The sequence below is a fragment of the Aedes albopictus genome, chromosome 1 (assembly GCF_035046485.1).
Source record: "Aedes albopictus strain Foshan chromosome 1, AalbF5, whole genome shotgun sequence".
Lineage (NCBI taxonomy): Eukaryota > Metazoa > Arthropoda > Insecta > Diptera > Culicidae > Aedes > Aedes albopictus.
In genome coordinates, this window is record NC_085136.1 from 91,013,821 (window position 1) to 91,037,754 (window position 23,934).

General features: G+C 42.3%; 1 protein-coding gene across 1 annotated transcript; it reads right to left on the reverse strand.

The window, feature by feature from the left end:
- Positions 1–379: 379 nt before the first annotated feature.
- LOC134288720 (uncharacterized) lies at positions 380–5,839 on the reverse strand. Its single transcript, XM_062854451.1, has 2 exons — positions 2,312–5,839; positions 380–1,150 (listed from the first exon to the last, which is right to left on the reverse strand). Exons 1-2 carry the CDS (start codon positions 5,837–5,839, stop codon positions 380–382), a joined length of 4,299 nt encoding a protein of 1,432 aa, XP_062710435.1.
- Positions 5,840–23,934: the final 18,095 nt, after the last annotated feature.

Below are 23,934 nucleotides of genomic sequence, written 5' to 3' on the forward strand. Positions count from 1 at the left end.
TGTCAGCAACAGGGGACACTTCAGGGTTCGGTCGGAATCTCGGGACGAACCTTCCGGGAGACCGTATCCGGTATCAGCAACTAGGGACTTCCTTCAGGGAGGCGGATCGTACCAGATGCCAGCGATCGGGGACTTCCTTCCGGGAGACGGACCGTACCGGATGCCAACAACCAGATTATGTCGCTGCAGTATTTCTCTTGCGGATTTCAGGGGTCAGGTTCAGTTCGGAATTCTTGACTTGGGAGGACTAATTTCGGGACTGTAGGTTTGAGTTTTTTCAGGTTTGGAGGTTTGAGTTTTTGGTTGAATTGCTTCTGCTTCGATTGAAAGTTTTTGAAGTAATGACAGATTCGTTTTTTTTTCTTTAATGCATAGCCACCTATGACCGTTTCATGGTCGTCATCATGACCTCGTTGCTATCGGTAACATTCTCCGGGGCCGGAACAGAAGTGGCCTTGAGTAAAATAATTTTGCTAACAGGTCGAGTAAACGTTGATCTTGCAGTTCGTACTACGACAGTTCGAATTCTTCCATCCGGTCCATGAATCACCTTCTCGATTAGCCCTTTAGGCCAACATCCACGATGCAACGACTCGTCAACAATCATCACAAAATCTCCGAGTCTATATTCATGATAATTACGGTTGTCCTGCCACCTTTGTCGCTTCAGTAACTCTGGACGGTAGGCCGAAACCCATTTTCGCCAGAAACGATCAGCAAATACTTGCGCGTGCTTGTAAGCTGCTCTACAATCTAAATTGCTCTCGTCAAAATTGTGGTCGTACTGCATATAGTTGTTTCTGCCAAGTAACAGCATGTTCGGAGTTATTGGTTCTGGTTCTTGAGGGTCATCGGAAACTTCGGTCAGCGGTCTGTTGTTCACAATATTCATGACTTCACATAACGTTGTTCGGAGAACCAGGTCGGTAGGATGTCTTTCCTTCAGCATAGCACGAAGACCGGTCTTGACTGAACGAACTAATCTTTCCCAGCAGCCACCGAAGTGAGGCGCGCCTGGTGGGATAAAATCCCACTCGATTCCTCTGACGCTGAGTGTCTCCTCTATTTGCTGCTGATCGAGTGTCCTGACAAGATTCTTGAGCTCCTGATTGGCTCCCGCAAAATTTGTTCCGTTGTCGGTCAAAATTTTCTGTGGAACACCGCGTACCGCCATAAAGCACCGAATCGCCATTATACAACTGCTGGTATCCAGGGATGGAACCACTTCCAAATGTATTGCTCGACTGGTCATGCAGGTGAATAGTACGGCCCAACGTTTCTCGATTCGTCGGCCAACCTTCACCACCAAAGGGCCGAAATAATCAATTCCAGTGTGTGTAAAGGGGAATACAAAAGGGGTAGTCCGGACTGGTGGCAAGTTTCCCATCTGAGCTATATTTGGCTTTCCACGTAGCTCTCGGCATCTCAAACAAGAATCTCCAAACTTCTTGACTTGAGAACGAATTTTCAGGATGCGATGTCGTTGTTTCAAATTGTTGATGATTGTTTCTAATCCTTGATGAGCATTGGCATTGTGAAACGTCTTAATTAGCAAATTTGTGAAACTGTGATTATCGGGCAGTATAACAGGATTATTTACGGCAAACGGCTTACTATTGTCTTGAATTCGACCTTTCATCCTGATGATTCCATCAATCAAAACTGGAGAGTAGGTGTATAATCGGCTTGATTTCTTCACAAATCCAGATGATTTCAAACTGCCGATTTCGTCACGGAAAGCGTCCATTTGAACTCTTTTGTACCACAGATTTCGTGCTTCTTCCATATCATGCACGTTGATCATAAATTGCTTTGGTTTTTCTTGTTTAGGCAGTGACAGAATTTTCCTCATCTTTAAGTAGTAAGCAGTCGATCTAATCAAACGATTGTAATCCGAAAATCGTCTAATATCAGGCAGATCTATGATATTTTCGTGTTCGTCCCTTTGATGAAAAATTGTTTCTTCGATTGCTTCACATTCCATATGATAGTTCACGGACTCATTTGATGACATCGTTAAACATTCTTGATTTGGCCATTCACTCTGATGGTATCTCAAGAATTCTGGACCACGCAGCCAATCAGACATGTTCATAAATTTTGATGATTTAGTCGCAAGATCTGCAACATTTAAACTTGAAGGAATCCATCTCCACATCGCAGTGTTATGTCCGTTGTCTTTGATCTTGGAAACTCGTGATCCTACGTAGGCAGCTAGTTTCTCCTTCGTGCAGAGCCAAGCCAAACATATTTTCGAATCAGTCCAGAAGTAAGTTGCGGATACTTCAACTTCCAGTTCTGTCTCTATTACCTTCATCATTTGGCTGGATAGTACGCATCCTTGCAGTTCCAGTCTTGGCACAGTTTGAGACTTTAGAGGAGCTACACGTGATTTAGCCATAACCAAAGCAACGTGTGTTTTGTCCGGACACCGATGAACCATGTAGATTACGCTTGCAAAGGCTTTGTCACTTGCATCTGAAAATGCGTGCAGTTCTACACTACGGAACGACGGAATTTCGGGGAAATAGTATCTGGGAACTCGAATCTCCTTCAGCTGTGCAGTTTGTTGGAGCCATTCTATCCATTTTGGAGCCAAACCATCAGGAATTTGATCATCCCATGCAATTTGAAGACGCCACAGGTCTTGAAACAGTATTTTCAAATGTATTGTAACTGGAGACAGTACGTTCAGTGGATCAAAAATACTCATCATAAACTGCAACAACTGTCGCTTAGTAGGAATATTAGTTCCGGAACGCAGAGCTTCGTCAAGCTTCGGGAAATTCAAGGGAAATACAAATTCATCGGTACTGAGGTTCCATTGTAGACCAAGAATGTGGACCTCCGCACTCGGTTCAGCTCTCAGCGCGGGATCGAGGGATTGCAAAACAGCATCGGAGTTTGAGACGAATTTAACCAGTTTGAATCCACCGTGTTCATGTGCCGCGATTACGTTCTTCACCAAATCGATCGCTTCTTCCTCCGTATCCGTGGAATCAAAATAGTCATCGACGTAATGCTGTTTGACTATTGGGCGTACGACTCCTGGTAGACGATCTTCGAGTTCCTTAGCGTTGAAGTTCTTAATGAATTGGGCAATCGATGGAGACGATACTGCGCCGAAAATCATTGCCATCATCACGTAGACTTCGGGGGGATCTGTGCGGTTCATTCCGCGCCAAAAGAATCGCTGGGAATGCTGATCTTGCTCTCTGATACGCACCTGATGAAACATTTCCTTAATATCCGCCATGAAAGCCACCTTCTTCTGTCTTCCTCTCATTAGAACTGCTATCAATGGCGGAACGAAATCGGGTCCTTTCAGTAAAAGATCGTTCAAGGAGAAACCATGAGATTTTGCTTTTGCGTCCATCACCAAACGAAATTTGTTAGCACTCACTACACTGAAATGTAGCAGATACCATGTGTTAGACGGTTCATCCAGTTCATCGGGTCTGAGCTTCCTGGCGTACCCTTTCTCAATATAAGCATTGATTTTCTCACAATACTGCTCAGCAAAATTCTGGTCTGCATCCATCTTCTTCTCCATAATGTTTAGTCGCCGGAGTGCTTGTGGCTTACTGTCTGGGAACACAAAATTGTTATAGCGGTAAATCTGTCCAACTTCGAAACGATCATTACATCGATTCAGTGTGCGATTCATAATGTCCAATGCTCGTTCATCTTCTTCGGACATTTTCGGACCTTGATCTCGGATACCAAAATCTTCAACTTTGTATAGCTCTTTTATCATTTCGTTCAGCTCTAGATCTTGATCGTTTGAACAGAGAAAAACATGGAATTGATCAGCAATATCCGTTGTGCCAGGTTCAATCGCACCGTGTATTGTCCATCCAAGATGACAACGCGTTAGTTGTAGGCCTCTTTCTGAATACTGGACTGTTTTCAGAGGAACAATAAGGCCAGCATTGTTGGATCCAATCAAAATTTTAGGAGTGGCATTCTGGATCATCAGCAACTTTTCCTCATCAAGAAGCGGATACAGGCGCTTGATCCTGTCGATGTCGAGGTTCACACGAGGAAGATTCATGTTCTTGATGGTTCGCATGTTGTCCAGTTCATACCACTTAGCCTGCTCGCTAGGTCCAGAAATTTGGAAAGACAGGATCTTTGACTCGGAATCGTTGTGCAAAATTCCGTTTGTCCAGCGGTAGGTCACAGGAGAAACTGGACCGCTCAGCTCCATCTGATCAGCAAGCTCCGAATCGATCATCGAGAGTGAAGATCCTTCATCGAATAGAGCGAAAACATCCTGAACTTTACCATGGCTACGAATTCGAACTTTACCAACACGCAGCAGAGTGGTCACATTCCTACCATTGACGTGGCAGACATCCTCAGCATCCTTGTTTCCGAACTTGCGAAATGGTTTTTTACTTTCTCTATCCGAGTGCACTAATTCATGATGATTTTTGTTGCATACTGCACACGTTCTATCAGATCGACAGTTGCGGCGCGAATGGTCTTGCTTCAAACAAATGTAACAAACGTTACACGATCTCGCAGCAGAACGGCGTTGCTCAACGGAAAGTTTGGCAAACTTATCGCACTTGACGAGGCTCAGATGATCATTGGCATTGCACAGTGGACACGTCTTTTGTGGGTCTGCAGGACGAGCGTTGACATTCAGAACAGGTGGCTTGGATCTGGTAAACGGCACATCTCTACGGTCATCTCTACGTTCTTTTTTATTGAGGAAGATGGGATTCAAGCTTGCCAGTTGGTTTTCCATTTCATCCTCCAACCACCGCGAAAAAACTTGAAAATCAACGATCGTGTCCTGCTTCAGCAAAAACGCTTTGTGGCGTACCCACATTTGCTTACTGAATAATGGCAGTTTCTCGACCAGGTGGGAAATCAGCTCAGGGTTCATCAGGTACATCTCAGCGTTCACATTTTTCAGCGCCACCGCGGTACCGATGACAGCGTTGTAGAACGTACGGAACGATTCGATGTTTCCTTCCTTCACGTAATCCAGATTTCGTAGTAACTCCAGTCTGTTAGCTACTACCCACTCAGTGCGGCCGAAATTGGATTTCAGCATTCTCATTATCAGGCTAACGTTCTCAGGAGCAGACAGTAAACATTCCACAGCCTTGCGTGCTTTGCCCTGTAGAGCGTTGTTCAATCTTCTGAGGTTCTCTCTATCGGTTAGATTGTATTCGTCGGTGGACATCTTAAATTCGTTTTCGAAGATTGGCCAGTCATTTATGTTTCCAGAAAACTGCGGTAAATCCTTCACGTGGCGATTTTGAAGAGCCTTGAAAGCGTGACACAGTACGTCATTCACACCCTTCTCAGGGATATCACGCTGAACAGCTTCGGTGCCCGCATGATCGATGTTTTCAGCGTTCTCCATTCCATCGTTTCGGTCAATCCAGTTTTGTACACGTTGCATGGAGCTACAGGTCGAATCTCCAGAACCGGAACGCAGCTCACTTATCTGGATAGCACGTTCGCGTTTTCGTTTGATGAACTCTGCCTTTTTCTGCTCTCTCTTGAGTTCCAAATCTTTCTGGATCTTGAGCTCTTCCAGACGTTGCTCAGCCAAAATCCTATCTTGCTCCAACGACGCACGTAACTCCTGTTCTTCTAACTCGTCGACAAGCTCCAGAGCTCTGATTTGGCTTTGTGTTTTGCTCACTGCTGACTGCCTACTTCTACGCGAACGATTACTAACACTACCAACGGACGCGGAATCTCTCACCGATTTTGACAGCGACTTATGACTACCAGATTCTACTTGTTCATTATCAACAGCCTCATTAACAGCAGGACCTATAGGTACATTTTTCGCTACGGGGGTTCTTTGCATGGTTGCTCGTTCTAGTTTCGGGATTTCACAATAATAATCGATAAGGTTTTTTGGGACTGTACCTGCGTTACACCGTCTGGGACGTCGCAGGTGATCTTCCATATAAACTGGAAGCTTGGCTTCGAAGGACCAAATGTCAGCAACAGGGGACACTTCAGGGTTCGGTCGGAATCTCGGGACGTACCTGCCGGAGAGAGGGACCAAATGTCAGCAACAGGGGACACTTCAGGGTTCGGTCGGAATCTCGGGACGTACCTGCCGGAGAGAGGGACCAAATGTCAGCAACAGGGGACACTTCAGGGTTCGGTCGGAATCTCGGGACGTACCTGCCGGAGAGAGGGACCAAATGTCAGCAACAGGGGACACTTCAGGGTTCGGTCGGAATCTCGGGACGTACCTGCCGGAGAGAGGGACCAAATGTCAGCAACAGGGGACACTTCAGGGTTCGGTCGGAATCTCGGGACGAACCTTCCGGGAGACCGTATCCGGTATCAGCAACTAGGGACTTCCTTCAGGGAGGCGGATCGTACCAGATGCCAGCGATCGGGGACTTCCTTCCGGGAGACGGACCGTACCGGATGCCAACAACCAGATTATGTCGCTGCAGTATTTCTCTTGCGGATTTCAGGGGTCAGGTTCAGTTCGGAATTCTTGACTTGGGAGGACTAATTTCGGGACTGTAGGTTTGAGTTTTTTCAGGTTTGGAGGTTTGAGTTTTTGGTTGAATTGCTTCTGCTTCGATTGAAAGTTTTTGAAGTAATGACAGATTCGTTTTTTTTTTCTTTAATGCATAGCCACCTATGACCGTTTCATGGTCGTCATCATGACCTCGTTGCTATCGGTAACACCCCGAAGACGTACCTGTAACGCCTCCAAAACCCGTAAAAATCCTCTGAAACTCTCTGCAATGCTTCCGAAAACCTTCACAAGACGCGACGCGAGACAAGACATAACACTTATCGTTCTTACAATCGTCAAGGATTTAAAAAATTACCTTTTTTTAACTGTCGGACATTGTCCCGAAGATGGGCAACATCGCGCCCGAAACCGGTCGACAGAAAAGGTAATTTTTTAAATCCTTGACGATTGTAAGAACGATAAGTGTTATGTCTTGTCTCGCGTCGCGTCTTGTGAATGTCAGTTTGTTCTTACGTTAGCGCAAAACATAAAAATGAGTGTTCTTCCGAAAACCCCCTCAGACCCCCGAAAACCTCCCTGAGATCACCTGGTACCCCGCGGCAACCCCTTAGGAAATCTCCTGAAACTCCCCTGTGACTTCCATTTGCGCATACCTAAAAACAGCTCCTGACCTCCGTTGCAATAGTTACCGTCGTTAGTGAATATTGTTATGCACAATATTGATTCTGAGTAGCTTTCCTTTTTTATTATGGATTTGCGAAGAAGTTTAAGGAGCGCGAGTGGCTAGAAGGTAAAAAAGGGGGGGGGGGGGGTAGGTGTAATACAAGCTCTTAGAGGGCTTTTGTCGGTGTTTTAAGAAGGTTTTATAGGCGTTTCAAGGTTTTCTAGGGCGTTCAAGGCCTTCCGGGAGGTTTCTGAGGGTTTTAGGGATCTTCCAAGGCTCTCAGATGAGCTTTACGGACGTTTCAGGAGGCTTCGATGGGTTTTAGGAGTCTTCACAGGGTCTCCGGTGAACTTCAAGGAGGTTTTCGAGGCATTTAAGGCATTTTAAGTCGCTTCAAAGCGTTGCAACACGTTTCATGGCGTTTCAGTAGGTTTCAGAGAGGTTTTATGGGGCTTCACAGGTCCTCAACGATGGATTTATTTTCGTAATCCAAACCTCAATTTGTTCATCGAGCTCATGTTTCTGGTGTGCACATGGATGCCAAAAAATTACAACAGTGCAATTGTTGATTTATTGCTGGACATTTTTTAACCGGTAGAACCTGTAACTGGATATTTTTAACCGAACCATACTGGACAAGAACACTGTAACTATTGAGTCCCTGAAGAAGGTCCCAAACGGACCGAAACGTCGGACAAAATAAAATAGTGTTTTATTTTTTGTCAAGACTGACAAGCCACCACGAAACAGTTCCGTAAAACAGTCGAACACACCAACGATGTAAGGTTTTAAGGCCGAGAAGGTCTTTAGGCCGAAAATGTCTTTAGACTGAAAAGATCATTAGGCCGAATTTTTTTATCTGTATTATTGAGATTTTTTAGGCTAGGCTACTTAGTTCATCTCGGGACCCACGCTTTACTGCTCTTCCGAAGGAAGAACTCACATTTTGGGAGTGAGATTCGATCCCAGGTCTTCGGCGTGATAGTCAAGTGTTCTAACCATTACACCAAGTCCGCTTCACTAAGCCGAAAATATTTTAGGGCGAAAAGGGTTTTAGGCCGAAAAGGTCTTTAGGACAAAAAGGTCTTTGTGCCGAAAAGGTCTACTAAAGGTAATCTTTCTATTTCTCTTTACGTCTTTAAGGTCTTAAGGTCGAAAAGATCTTTATGCCGAAAAGGTCATTAGGTCGAATACGTCTTGTCCGAAAAGGTCTTCAGGCCAAAAAGCTCTCTAGGCCGAAAAGGTCTTTAGGCAGAAATGTTCTTTAGGCCGAAAAGACATTAAGGCCGAAAAGATCTTCAGGCCGAAAAGGTCATTATGTCGAATAGGTCTTTGGTTTTTTTGGGGTCTCCAGTTAGCCTAATGGTTAAGGCTATGGATCGCCAATCCGGAGATGGCGGCTTCGATTCCCGTTCCGGTCGGGAAAATTTGTACTTGCCTCACAATCAGTGCTGAAAAATTCATTTCGTCATATCTAAATTCAATCACCTACAGCTCATTTTGGAGGCTGAACCTGAGAATATGGTATATGAAAGACTTGTGCAGCTAGACCAGTTCTTCTAGAAAGTCTCGAAAAAACCGCTATTTTTCGAATATTTAACGTAAATGTCACGGGCTTCCTTTGAAAAATGCCAAATGATATTCACGGTGAATATCATTTAGCATTTTTCAAAGGTGGTCCGTGACATTTACCTTGAACTAGCTGTCCCCGGCAAACTTTGTCTTGCCTACTGCGTTTTTTGACGTTTCTAGTACCTGTCCAAGCCCAAGTCCCCGTTCAAAATGTATGAAAACCCGATTTTCAAAAACTCTCAATTTCTCCATGTTTTTTGCCTCATAAACCTTCCTTGGGTGAAAACTAACAGAACAAAACTTAGACGACCCAAATCGGACCATCCGTTCACAAGTTATGCGCGGTCCCACGTATGCCACTACATTTTTATATATATAGATATTCGAAAAATATCGGTTTTTCCGTGACTTTCTAGCAGAACTGGTCTAGCCACACAAGTTTTTCATATACCATATTCTCAGGTTCAGCTTCTAAAATTAGCTGTAGGCGATTGAATTTAGATATGACGAAATGAAATTTTCAACACTGAATGGCAGGCAAAGAAAACTCTTCAAATAATAACTGTGGAAGTGTTCATAGAACACTAAGTTGAAGCGAGGCTGGCCAAGTCCCAGTGGGGACGTCGAGTCATAAAGAAGAATAAGGTCTTTGGTTTTAAGGCCGAAAAGGTCTTCAGGCTGAAAAGGTCATTTTTCATAATCTTAAGTATCCCATCTGTTTTGATCATGTATTTAACTTTATCCTAATGGCTGGTACCTTAATAGAATTTACCTAAACGGAGAATCCAGTGTGAAGCGTTTATAACAATGACCCTTTATCATAGGAATTTTTAGCCCGAGGCTCTCTCTCTCTCTCTTCTTGGCGTAACGTCCTCATTGGGACAAAGCCTGCTTCTCAGCTTAGTGTTCTATGAGCACTTCCACAGTTATTAACTGAGAGCTTCCTCTGCCAATGACCATTTTGCATGCGTATATCGTGTGGCAGGCACGAAGATACTCTATGCCCAAGGAAGTCAAGGAAATTTCCTTTACGAAAAGATCCTGGACCGACCGGGAATCGAACCCGTCACCCTCAGCATGGTCATGCTAAATACCCGTGCGTTTACCGCCTCGGCTACATGGGCCCCAACTAGCCCGAGGCTAGTAAAGTGTGAATCCCAAGGTGAACTAACCTAGGTCTAAAAATCTCGATAATACAAGTAAACTAAACTCCTAGACTCTCCTTAACTCCCGAGGACATCTTGAATTGCTTTTAAACCTTTCTGAAATCACATGAGATTCCTTGGAGCTTCTATTGGACCTTGTGAACTTTCATGAAGTTCTCGGGAATCCACATGAGGTTCACGAAACCCTCTGCAATATGTTGAAACCGACTGAAAAGCCTTGAAACGCCATGAAAGCCTTTCAAATCCATCAGAAACCTATTGAATCTCTCCTGAAAGTCTATGATTTCCCTGAAAACCACCGAAAAGCTTAAAATTTCCTTGAAACGCTATGAAACGCCATAAAATTCCTCGGAAATTCCCCAACGCCCTCCTCAAAGGCCATGAAACTCCCTGAAACCATAAGGTTCCCCTCGGAAATCATCTGAAACTCAATAAAGCCCCCTCAAACGCCTTGAAGTTTTTTTGAACTCTCCCTGAAACTGCCCTGAAAGCTCCAATAAACGCTCTTGAACCCGTCCGGAACCATGCATGACATCACCTTAAAAACTCCTAGCCTTAAACTCCCCTTAAATGTGGTGGCACAAATGTCCCAAATGGAGTACGCCCAAATCTCCATTTAGGTAGAATCCATTTAGGTAAAATCTATTTTGGTCCCTCCAGTTATGTAACGTTCCTAAATGGAATCCGATTGATTGTGTTCAAAGCTGTTGGAGTGTTTTAGATTAAGCATAAGGGAAAGTCCATAAATTACGTCACTCTTTGAGGGGGGGAGGGAGAGTTCAGCAAAGTGTGACGGCCCATACAAAATTTTTGGAGGTCTCATACAAAAAGTGTGACATAGGAGGGGTTGAAAATTGTCATTTTATGCGTGACGTAATTCATGGACGTTCCCTAAGGTTGATTTACGAGAAATAAGCAGCAAGTGGAGCCAAGAGAGTTTGGAGCATGCTCAGGGGGCAGCGATGAGGGAAGGGGGATGGGTTGAGGGTCTCCTAAAAACTTTCTTGAGCATAAGCAATCGACTGTACATGCATAACTCTAAGAGCTTCCTTGAGTATTGGTCATCGGATCTGCAATCGTAAACAGTCTGGAACGTCGTAAATCTCATATGAAACCGCCTGAAACGTTTATGAAATGCTTTAAAGCGCCACTGAAATTTCCCTGAAGCTCACTGAAGGGAAGTGATCCAAAATGTATTTTCATAAACTATAGGGCCCCTTAACTCCCCTCAAACCTCCCTGTAACGCCTCTGAGCCCCTCACAAACCACCGAAACGCATGCCTCTGAAACCTGTCAAAAATCCTCTGAAGATTCCTGAAATTCCTTAGAAACCCCACTGAAACCCCCTCGGACCCCATGTTACACACCCAAGACCCTAAGATACACCCAAAAAAGCCTACGTAACGCCTGCATAACGCTAATGAAGCACGCTGAAAATCCTCTGAAACTCTCTGAAATGCCTTTGAAATCCCCCTAAAAGCTCCTCGGACCCCATGTAACGCACATGAGACTCTCGGAAACCTCCGAAAACGCTTCGGTAACTCCTGCGTAACGCCTCTGAAACTCGCACAAAATCCTCTGAAGCTCCCTAAAATGCCTTTGAAATCCCCTCAAAACCCCATCGGATCCCATGTAACTTTTCGAGACCCCCCGAAAACGCCCCTGAAGCCCCCATGTAACGTCTTTGACCCCTTCCCTCACCCTCCTGAAACTTCCTTGAAAGCCCGCTGAAACATCGCATGACCCCCTTTAAATCTCCAGGCTACTCGCCCTTCTTAGACTTCTTTGCAATCTTCAAATCCATTCAGGCAAACATTCTATTTAGGCAGTCCCGACTCATAACCTAAATTGAGGTTTGGGTGTATAACGTATCTCTGGAGCTGGCCTTCTGATACCGCTTCAAAACCGTTTGAAATACATTTTGGGAATAAAACTGATGCCCTTCAGGTACAACTTATTTGAGCACCCTCTTACTGATTATTCAAACGGATATTTGGGTGTACTTAATTAAAAGAAAAATATTTGAGAAAGTTTCTGAGTCAAGTTTCTAAGGATATTGCTGAAAAGCCCTGCTGGTCGAGATTATGAGAGACACTCATAGAACTCCTGGAATGTGTCTTGGGGAACTTTTGGAAGTTTTTGGAAGATGCTTCTATAGAGGAATGTCTGAAACAACTCTTAGAGACAGTTACTAAAGGATGTTTAACCCTTTGGAGCCGGGTTTTTTTTCCAAGCGTTAATATGGAACCTTTTCTACGGTTTTCTATTGTTTTGGTGCTCAATAGCATAAAAGGGTAGAATATCATGCAGAATATTTTTTCTGGATATCTGGAGTTTAGATCCTTAAGTCTACGGGTGTATCGGTAACTTCTTTCAATATAAAAGCTACGATTTGTAATCAATCATGTCCAGTAAGTCTTCTGAAAGGTTAATAGACAGTATCAGATCAGTCGGAATTTCCTAGGTCATCCCAAATATTCTTGAGTTTAAATCCTAAAGTCTACGACTGTAACCGTAACTTCTTTCATTATACAAAGCTACGGTTTGTAATCTATCATGTCCAATAAGTCTTCTGAAAGTTCAATAGCCAGTATAAGATCAGTCAAGATATCCTAGGTCATCCAAACTGTTCTTGAAATTAGATCCGAAAGTCTACGGATGTAACGGTAACTTCTTTCAATATATAAAGCTACGATTTGTAGTCTATCATGTCCAGTAAGTTTTCTGAAAGTTCAATAGACAGTATAAGATCAGTCGAGATATCCTAGGTCATCCAAACTGTTCTTGAAATTAGATCCCAAAGTCTACGGGTGTAACGGTAACTTCTTTCAATATATAAAGCTACGATTTGTAGTCTATTATGTCCAGTAAGTTTTCTGAAAGTTCAAAAGACAGTATAAGATCAGTCGGGATATCATAGGTCATCCAAACTGTTCTTGAAATTAGATCCTAAAGTCTACGGGTGTAACGGTAAATTCTTTCAATATATGAAGCTACGATTTGTGGTCTATCATGTCCAGTAAGTTTTCTGAAAGTTCAATATACAGTATAAGATCAGTCGAGATATCCTAGGTTATCCAAACAGTTTTTGAGTATAGATCCCAAAGTCTACGGGTGTAACGGTAACTTATTTCATTATACAAAGCTACTATTTGTGATCTATCATGTTCAGTGAGTCTTCGCAAAATTGAATAGACAGTATCAGATCTGTTGGGATATCCTAGGTCATCCAAACTATTCTTGAGTTTAGATCCTAAAGTCTACGAGTGTAACGGTAACTTCTTTCACTATACAAAGCTACGATTTGTTATCTATCATGTCCAATAAGTCTTCTGAAAGTTCAGTAGCCAGTATAAGATCAATCGGGATATCCTAGGTCATCCAAACTGTTCTTGAAATTAGATCCTAAAGTCTACGGGTGTAACGGTAACTTCTTTCAATATATAAAGCTACGATTTGTAGTCTATCATGCCCAATAAGTTTTCGGAAGTTCAATAAACAGTATAATATCAGGTCATCCAAACAGTTTTTGAGTATAGATCCCAAAGTCTACGGGTGTAAGGGTAACTTCTTTCATTATACAAAGCTACTATTTGTAATCTATCATGTTCAGTGAGTCTTAGCAAAATTCAATAGTCAGTATCAGATCTGTTGGGATATCCTAGGTTATCCAAACTATTCTTGAGTTTAGATCCTAAATCTACGGGTGTAACGGTAACTTCTTTCATTATACATAGCTACGGTTTGTAATTTATCATGTCCAGTAAGTCTTCTGAAAGTTCAATAGACAGTATCAGAACAGTCGGGATATCCTAGGTCATCCAAACTGTTCTTGAGTTTAGATCCTAAAATCTACGGATTTAACGATATCTTCTTTCATTTTAAAAAGTCACTATTTGTAATCTATCATATCCAGTAAGTCTTCTTCAAATTCAATAGACAGTATCAGATCTGTTGTGGCTACGCCAGTGCGGAGTAGTGTTGTTGATCTGGAATATCTCAAAACTATCTTGAAATGTCTCATGATATCCCAGGGCGTTTACAAATTACAGTTTAAAGTTTATTGCGAGAATAACTACTTTTACTATCAAGTTTGGACGACTCTCAATGTCCCAAAGCTTCATAATAATTTAAAGTAGACTTCAGGTTGGTCCAGTCACCGCGATTGATTATGAAACGTTACTCAGTATGTCAAATATAGCTGATGTTACGAGTGTAGACCTGAAGTTCTGAACTTTAAGATAGTTTGGCTGACCTAGAACATTCTCATAGTGTCTCTCAATGACATTTTAGATTTGAAGTGCTTCACGGATCTCAACAGATTATGCTGTGCTATTATTTATGGTGAAAACACATAAAGTTTTTCTTGTAGATTTGAAGGTCTTCATTATAGAACAGTTTGGACGAACCTGAACGTCCCAAATGTATAAAATAAACAAGTAGACTTCAGATTGGTCCAGTAACCACGGATAAATATGCAACGTTTCTTAGTATAGTAGACACGGCTGTTGTTACGAGTGTAGACCTGAAGTCCTGAACTCCAAGGTAGTTTGGTTGAACTGGAATATCCCTGTAGTGTCTCTAAATGATATTTGATATTTCAAGAGCTTCGCGGATCCTAGCAGATTATTGAATATTATTTTTTATGGCAGAAACACATAAATTTATTCTTGTAGATTTGAAGGACTTAATTATAGAACAGTTCGGACGATCCCGAATGTCCCAAAGGTTTGTAATAAGCTAGTAGGCTTCAGATTACTCCAGTAACTGCGGTTGATTATGCAACGTTACGTAGTATAACAGATATGGCTCATGTTTCGAGTGTAGACCTGAAGTTCTGAACTCCAAGGTAGTTTGGACTTCTTTTAATTCGGCCCTCTCCACCACAATGGATGCTCAGGAATGAATGTAAGTAAGTAAAGTTTCCTCAAAGTACTTACTCCAGGAACTTACTCTAGGGGTATTCTCCAGTAACTTTGTAAAGAATCTTCCTCTTGCAGTTTCCTTAACCTAGTAGGATTTTGGGGTCGCTATGACCCAGATGGCACGTTGAACGTGCATTACGCCATCATGATGCGAAAAACCGAACATCTTAGGAGGATTAAAGAACTTTTTCTAGGAACTTACTCCAGGAACTTCCATTTGAGACTTTCTCAAAGAACTTTGTCCTGGAACTTCCTTCAAAAACTTCTTCCAAAAAGTTCCTAAGGTAACTTTCTCTATGAATGCCCAGAAACTTCATGCATCTCTTTTTGTAGTTTCTTGCAAGTTTTTTTTTTCAAGAACCCACAGACCATCATACAGATTGAGCAAGTCAATCCACGTCTTGAACATCACATCCGATCACACGGTGAGGTTTGATTTATTATGAACATAATCAAATGAGATACAATTAAATTGGAGTTTTCCTTCGTCATTCTCGTCATGGTAGCTTCCAAAACTTGTCATATTTTTATGCACATCCTCCAGCGCAGCGCGTACACCCAGATGATGACATCCAGTTCCTGAGAACGAGACAAGTCTATTACGCCGATCGATGGGGACGACGGCGGTCAACCACAACGCGAGGCCATCTTCATCTTGGCCACAAAGGCCTGTCCACTGCAAGCAAATTATGTGCCGAAATTGAATGCATCCCATTCTCAGAGACCCGTGGCTCCGCCCGCAGTATGTGATGATTCGATCCTGTAGATCCACTGAAGAAAAAAAAAAATCTTAGCCCATCACGAGTAAGAAAAAATCCTCACCCGCCGAAAAAGCTTCCAACTTGGGATTGATGAATGTCACCGAGGTCGGCTGATTGACTTAAATGACCGCAAATTTATGTATCCGTTTAGCAGCCGGTTACTTGAGGGACCAAGCACCACCACCGCCGGGAGGAAAGGGGATCTAATTGAGTCATTACCCTCGGATCCCCAGTTCGGCAGTCGAAATCTGGACGGTCGTAATCAGCCGGTAACATGTGGGTTGGGATTCGGCAAAGATGAACAAACCAGGCAGGGTCAGAAAAAAGTTCGAAGAAAGGGATCGAACCCAAGAGCTGAATGGAATGGAATGAATCGAAGATACGTGGTCCCCTTTCGGCGCGAAGGAGAATACGAGCGAAAGAAAGTGATCGCTCTATTTGGGATTGAGATCGGGGACGGGATGATGCCAGAAGAAATTATCTTAATCTCTTTGGACCGGCGCAAGTACGGTGGCCGTAAATTTGTACTTTTTGAAATATGAGTTCAACATAGTGAAGGAGGAGACTGAGTGCTGGATGAAGGATGTCAGAAGATTTCCGGAGAAGTCCAGAGCAGTTTTTTTGGTAATAAATAATATAGTTTATTGGCAGGAAACAATTGTTCAAACACTCTCTAATCATTTACAATTTCGGAAATTTTGAGAAATCCTCGGATTAACTCCTGGAGGAACTTTCGAAATAATTCCTGGCACAATCCTCGTAGAACTTCTAAGAAAAATGCTCTGAGTAATTGTTAGAATTCTAGGAAGAATCATCTGAAAAATTCCTCCAGAAACATTCGAAAGAATTCCTGGTGAAACCATCACAGAAATTTGCAGAGAAACCTTCGGACGAATTTCTGGGAAAAGGATCACAGGAGTTTCTTAAGAAATCCTTGGAGGAATTCTAAGCAGAAGATGCTCTAAAGGGATATTCGAAAAAAAAAGAAAGATGCGTGAAAGATTCCATGCTAGAATTGTTGGAAGATGTTTCGGGGGAATTTATGCTGAAATTTCTGACGGAATTATTAAAGAAGTTATCAAAGATCTCTGACGGCGAATTTTCGGAAAATTTAACGGAGTAACTTTTGAAAAATCCTCGGCGAATTTCCTTGTGAAACAATATAAGGAATTCCTGACGAAGCCCTTAAAGAAATCAATTGGAAGATTTTTAGGTTTGAAGTTTCTGGTGAAATTCCTTTAGGGATCGTCGGAGGAAGTTCTGAATAAATTCTAGTAAAATCTTTGGAAGAATCCTTGTAGAATCCTGAAGGAGTTTTTGACGTTATTCTTGAATCTAGAGAAAAAGCTTCGGGGGATTTATCACAAAATTAAAAAAAAATGCAGTTATCTGAGAAATATTTTCAAAATCCGAAAAAAACTGTAAAACTCGGAAAAGCTACACAGCAAAAATGGTTCGTTCGATTGTTATGATTTTTTAAGCAAAGTTAGATAAAAAATGTTAATTTCTAAGAAAATATATACTCTAAACATTTATTTTGCATTAAAAAATATCATATTTGTCACAAAAACTAAAATATCTCAATACTATCTCTTTACGAACGTATTTTTTTAGAGAAAACGATCCATTGTAATAGATATCAGATTTGCTGGTATATCTGGAACATACTGCAAAAACTAGAAATTAGAAGGCACGAAATGTTGCTAATTAACAAATTGAGAGAAGAAATTTGTGAAAAAAATCGCGTTTTGGTGGGATTTGAACCCACGACTCCGTATTCGCTAGACTGAGGCTTTAATCAACTTAGCCACAGAACAGGCAATGTTTCTGCGGAACAGAAAGTCAAACTGATTTCGAAGCCACACCGTGAACACTCCTGTTTCACAAATCCATCTCACACCGGTCTGCTCTGTGCGTATCACCGGTACTTGTGTGGATTTGTATGGAACGACTCAGTGTAGATGACCCGGGTCGGACTCGATGAAAATGTTGGTGAATATTATTGGCAAGAAAAAATATTGACAATGCTTCTGACGACGTAAGGGCTAGCTTCAGGGGTTTCCAGGAAAATTCCAGAGGTTCTCAGGGACGTTTCAGAGGGTATAAGCAGATCTCAGAGGCGTTTAAGGTGAGTCACACAGGTTTTCAGGTGAACAAGGAGGTCTCAGGCGTGTTTAAGTTGGTCTCAGGGTCATATCAGAGGGTTCCAGGGGGTTCAAGGGAGATCCAGGGGTCTCAGGAACGCTACAGAGTTCCAGGGGGCCTCAGAGAGATTCTAGGGGGGGGGGTCTCAAGATTACTTCAAAGCACTGAGGTGGTTCCTTAGACTTCAAGGGCTTCAGGGGGGCACAAGGTTGTTTCAGTGGGCTTCAAAGGAGTACCAGGAATTCCGCTGAAACATCCCTCAAAGCCCTTTACACGCTCTTGCGATCCTCTGGAACTTACCTGGAACCTCCTACGGCCCGTTGAAGCTTTCCAAAGAGCCCCCGGAACCCCGTGAGATCCCATGAAACGCCCCTCAAAACCCCGTAAGCACCCTTGAGATCTCTTGAACCCCCCAAAATTCAATAGTACTGTGTTGAAAAACCTCTGACATCTCCCGCAACTCTTCCCTCTACCTGAAACTCCCTGAAAAGCCCCGGAGCCCTCTTGCACTCCCACTGAGCCCCCATGGCACCCCCTGAAACCCATCGAAACGCCAGATCTCCTGGTACCACATGCAACCACCATAAGCACCCATGAGACTCCTAAAACATCCCTGAGACCCTTTGAAGCCTTCATGAGGCCTCCTCGAATCCCCTGAGAACGTTTGAAGTGCCCTTGAGACCCCTTGGGTTCCCCTTGAGACGTACCGTACAGATACGCAGCTGAAAACCCGTCAGCCCCCTTGGAGGCCTCTGAATACCCCCTGAAATCCCCGAGATGATCTTGAGATCCCTTTAAACACCCCTGAGACCTTTTGATACCACCTGAAACACCATGTTACCCTCTTGAAATGCCCCTCAGATTTTCTGGTATCCCTCATCCCCTGAAACCTTTTTGCCTTTCTCGTACACTAAGGGTACTGGAAAGGCTATATGTTCACTTAAAAACGATTTTTCGAAAAGAGGCTCGAAGGATCAAGTCGCATATACCAATCGACTCAGTTCGATGATTTGAGATGCTGTATGTATGTTTGTATGTATGTGTGTATGTATGTATGTTCGTGCGCAAAATAAGTTCACTCACTTTTATGGCACTTCCCATTGGCCGATTTTTCGGATTATAGCTCGAATCGAACCGGAATTTTATCGCATTATTTGCTATTGAAAATGGTCCAGATCGGTAAAGGCGTTCCGGAGCTATGGCTATTTGAGTGATCCGGGCCAGCACCGGTAGAACTGGCCGTATATAAAACTGAACCAAGCCCCATCATGCGACACATCAACTGCGGTATTTTTGAAACCTTAAGCATGGTTGATGATTTTAGTGCGGAAATCAACACTAGAGATCAAAAATCCCGCGATGTTGGCCCAAAATTCAAGATGGCAGCTCCCAATTCAAGATGGTGGCTGTTTAATAGTGTTTTAGGCTCTAAAACCATGCAATATGGGTATATTTGGTATGGGGAAGATGTCCGGCGTCCTATAATGATGAAAAAAAAAAAAATATCCAAGATGGCGGTCTAAATCCAAAATGGCGACTCTAAATTCAAGATAGTGGCTGTTTAATGAAATATCGGTATATTTGGTATGGGGAACATGTCCAAAGTCCAAAAATGGCGACTGGAATTTTTAAGATGGCGGACCACAATCCAACATGGCAGCCTTAATGGCAGTTTTATGGTGTTTTAGACCAGAGAACCACACAATGTGGGTATATTTGGTAAAGGGAAGAAGTCTGGATTCCAAAAATGGCGACCAGAATATCACCGATTGCGGACTTAAATCAAAAATAGCGGCTCAAAATACAAGATAGCGGCTAGCTAAAGTCTAAGGATCAAACGTATGAAGGGCGATTTTCATCAACATGTCACTTGGGTTTTGTTGAAATGGGGTTTCTAAGGTACAAGAAAGGCGCCATAACTGCTGGGTGGATTAATAAGGTTTTTTTTTTTATTTTTTAAATTGCTTCATTTTCATGAATTTCAACTTATGCTAGTTCTTCACAACATTCCCTGAAACCTTTTGGGAGCCCCTGAAACGCCCTTGTACCCTCCTTTAGCTCTCCCTATTAAACGTCTACTTTCCGCCGAAGTCATAGTTACCGTCATTTCCCCGTAATTCAACTAAACCGCTTCAACTGAAATCCCCCCTAGAACAACCTTCTAAAACACCCCTGAGACACCTTGGAATTCCCTTCTTCCTTAGCCCAGTGCATAAAAAGAGGTTCCAGTGTACTTGCATTCTTTCAGTAATTCCTTTCAGATTTTTTTCATTTAGGTAGGATCGATTTAGGTAAAATCTATTTAGGTCCCTCCATTTAGGTAACGTTACCTAAATGGAATTTGATTGTGTTTACCATCATTGATGACGTCAAACCCGACATCAACCTATCATTGACCTGTTTTCATTTTGGCCGGAAACCCCAATAAGGACCCAACAGTCGTTCGATGTTGGTCTAACAGTGACCCAACATACGATAAAAATTGACCCGACTTTGACCCGACATTGAATAATTTTTCAGTCTGGCGGAATTTTGCAGGGTTTTTCGTGTTTCGTGCCCATCTAGTAATTTGAATGACAAGTCTGACCTGAGACCCTCCAAAACACTCGAAAATGCCTCTAAAGCCCCTTCTTTCCTGAGACTCCCTTGAAAGTCCTCTGAAGCTCCGCATGACCCCTTTAAATCTCCTAGTCACTCTCCCTTCTTGAACTTCTTTTCAACCTTGTACTCCATTTAGGTAATGAATCCATTTAGGTAAAAATTCTATTTAGGCAGTCCCGACTCATTACCTAAATTGAGGTTTTGGTGTACTTCAATTCTAGTACTTCACCGATTGTGTCCCATCCAAAAGGTAAGATTTGATGGAAAACAAAAGAAAGGAATAATATCTAATAAAATGATAGCGGTTGCATGTTGCGCATAGTTTGTGACCAGTATACTCTTGGTTTAAAGTTTCTTACTATCTACGAGCTCTATAGGTAGGCTGCAGATGAGTCAATATTAGCTCAAGCAATGAAAAAGTCGGCTCATCTTTCGACAACGCTTTTGAAACCTACACATCAGACACGATCAATAAAAATAAATAAAACGTTGAAATGAAAAAATAAATGAGAGACGAAATGTCAAATTAAAAAAAAATGGGGAAGTCAATGAATGACTTTATCAAAGAAGAGTATACTGTTTTAAATTTATCTGTAGCACTCACCCTGTTATACCCTCTTATTGTTTCTCTCATATACCTTTTTGATACTAAACCTTCTAAACTACCCGCATAATCACGAACTGTAAATGCAACGTTTCTCATACTGTAGATGACTATTAGTAATTGTCATTTGCCCATTCACCAAACTGTCCGAGATAACAGTAAGATAACCATTCCATGTACAGATTTGCCAGTTTGACAAATGGTAATCCGCCAAATTACAGTATGTGGAATAGGCGGTTAAGATAGGTTACCATAAAAATCGCTCATTTTCTCGAACAAATTTTTCGCAAAGCAGTAAAGGATACGGTCAATTTATTATCCACTTTTTCAGAAACTGCACTGCATAGCAAATGGTTAAAGAGCAGTTAAACAATAAAACAGGAATGAGAATGATCAATGTATGTGGTATTATTGATTTATTGTCGTCTATGGTACATAAAATGTATGGCATATGATTATATTGTATTGAAACCGTTAAAATAAAAAGCTAATTATTTCCGGTGATTTTTTTATTCAATCATTCATATTTGTCCTCGATCTCATCCTTAAGACACCGTCCAAAACGCATCTTTTTTGTCGAATGTCCTCAACGTATAAATCCGAGCAGTAGATCATGTGTTCATGAAACCACCTCCTCGAGCACTTCGGGTGATTCCGATCGGATGGGCAATGATGATGTCCAAGGTGATGTCTGCTGGAGCGGGAACTACCCGACTTTTTGCGGAACCCCGCGAAGTTCGCGAACTCTGTGAAATAATTCATTCAATGAGTTATACATACCATCAAAAACAATATAAAATAATCACGCAAAGCCTACCTCTGTATAATGTAGACCGCTTCGCAGGCGCTTCAAACCGTTAACCGCAGCGAATTCCAAATTGATTTTTACTCAGTTGGCAAGCGACCGCACGGAAGATTTTGTTTTTTTTTCTAAAAAAACTGCAAACTGCAAAATCCGGGCATAACAAATACCAATGTATGCAACTATTTCACAAACTGTCGAATTTAAGTGGCATACAGTGAAACACACAGGTGTAAGTGTGTTGCACAAATATAATCACAAACCGTTTGAGAAATGGTCATTATATATTGCCACCATGTCTCCTGAGCTTTCATCACTATATTATTCGACAACTTCTGCACAATATAATATATTGTTACAACTTGATATGCGTTAAACAGACCGTTCTTTATGATAGAATACTTCGAGTTTCATGATTTCAACAGAAAAGCAACTGTTCGTGGTACAGTAATAGTAACAGATAAAGGAGACATACTGTGTGGACTGTAATACAAATTGTATTTCATTCACAGCTGTAAATAACAAGAGGCCTACTTCAAGTTTTTGCCTAACGACTGGGTGTGGCTTATTAGGCGGAAAATACATTTGGCCACATTATTGCTGTGGAACTTAGAATTATTGTGGACAAGCGGGTGCCCCCAGGAAGTAACTGGTGTTTACCTTTTGACGTTCGCGAAGTGATGACGCGACGACCGTTTGCACGCCTACTAGATTGCTTGATGTGCATTTGGCAGACCATGTGCTACCAGCGTTCAATGGAAGGCTAGTCGAACAATGATGCAGATTCAACACCACACATCCTCTCTCTTCTCAGGAATGAATATTGTAACAGAAACTTTCAAGCTCAGATACTACATCATTTTCAATTTCTTTTCGTTCATTTTAAACATTAGCCTTTGCCGCAGTTGTTCATGTTTTGATTTTGTAGCTATTTTATTCAATTTGTATTAGCAGAATCGATAATCGGTGAGCACTGAGCGCCACTTAATCGGACATCGCACAACTGAGTCACGACACCATCCTGTTCAAGATTTTTTTTTTTGATCATGGTGGAAGTTGTGTGCAGCCTTCTCATTTTATTCAACAACACGGGTCGGTTTTCACGATGAACTTGCAAAGCTTAGATACTAAACAAATATTAAATTTTGCTATTTATGACTACATACCAAACCAAAATGTGCAATACGAGTCTCACAGTTCTTCCTTTAGACGTATCTTCTGCATGTATTATTCTTAAAGTGCAGCATTTTCTACAAATGCCATTCTGCCTATTTCCTTCAGTCAGATTCTAATGGAACAACAAACAAAAATGTAGAAGTTTCAACGTCAGACCATATGATTCACCATGAGAAAGAATGTCTTACTAAAAAAAGGGATGCGGTCATCCGTACATGCTGTGGACTGTTTTTACTGTCGCCATGAGACAGAGTTTCTTACAAAAGGAAGGGTGCGGTCATCCGGACGCGCTGTGGACTGTTTTTATTGTCGCCATGAGACAGAATTTCTTAGAAAAGTAAGGGTGCAGTCATCCGGACACGCTGTGGACTGTTTTTACTGTCGCCATGAGACAGAGTTTCTTACAAAAGTAAGGGCGCGGTCATCCGGACACGCTTTGAACTGTTTTTACTGTCGCCATGAGACAGAGTTTCTTACAAAAGTAAGGGTGCGGTCATCCGGACACGCTTTGGACTGTTTTTAATGTCGCCATGAGACAGATTTTCTTACCAAAGTAAGAGTGCGGTCATCCGGACGCGCTGTGGACTGTTTTTATTGTCGCCATGAGACAGTGTTTCTTACAAAAGAAAGGGTGCGGTCATCCGGACGCGCTGTGGACTGTTTTTATTGTCGCCATGAGACAGAATTTCTTACAAAAGGAAGAGTGCGGTCATCCGGACACGCTTTGGACTGTTTTTACTGTCGCCATGAGACAGAGTTTCTTACAAAAGTAAGGGTGCGGTCATCCGGACGCGCGGTGGACTGTTTTTACTGTCGCCATGAGACAGAGTTTCTTACAAAAGTAAGGGTGCGGTCATCCGGACACGCTTTGGACTGTTTTTAATGTCGCCATGAGACAGATTTTCTTACCAAAGTAAGGGTGCGGTCATCCGGACGCGCTGTGGACTGTTTTTACTGTCGCCATGAGACAGATTTTTTTTTCAAAAGTGTTTTGCTTAACATGGTTACGAAACAAAGACTGCCATTATTAGTTCAATTAT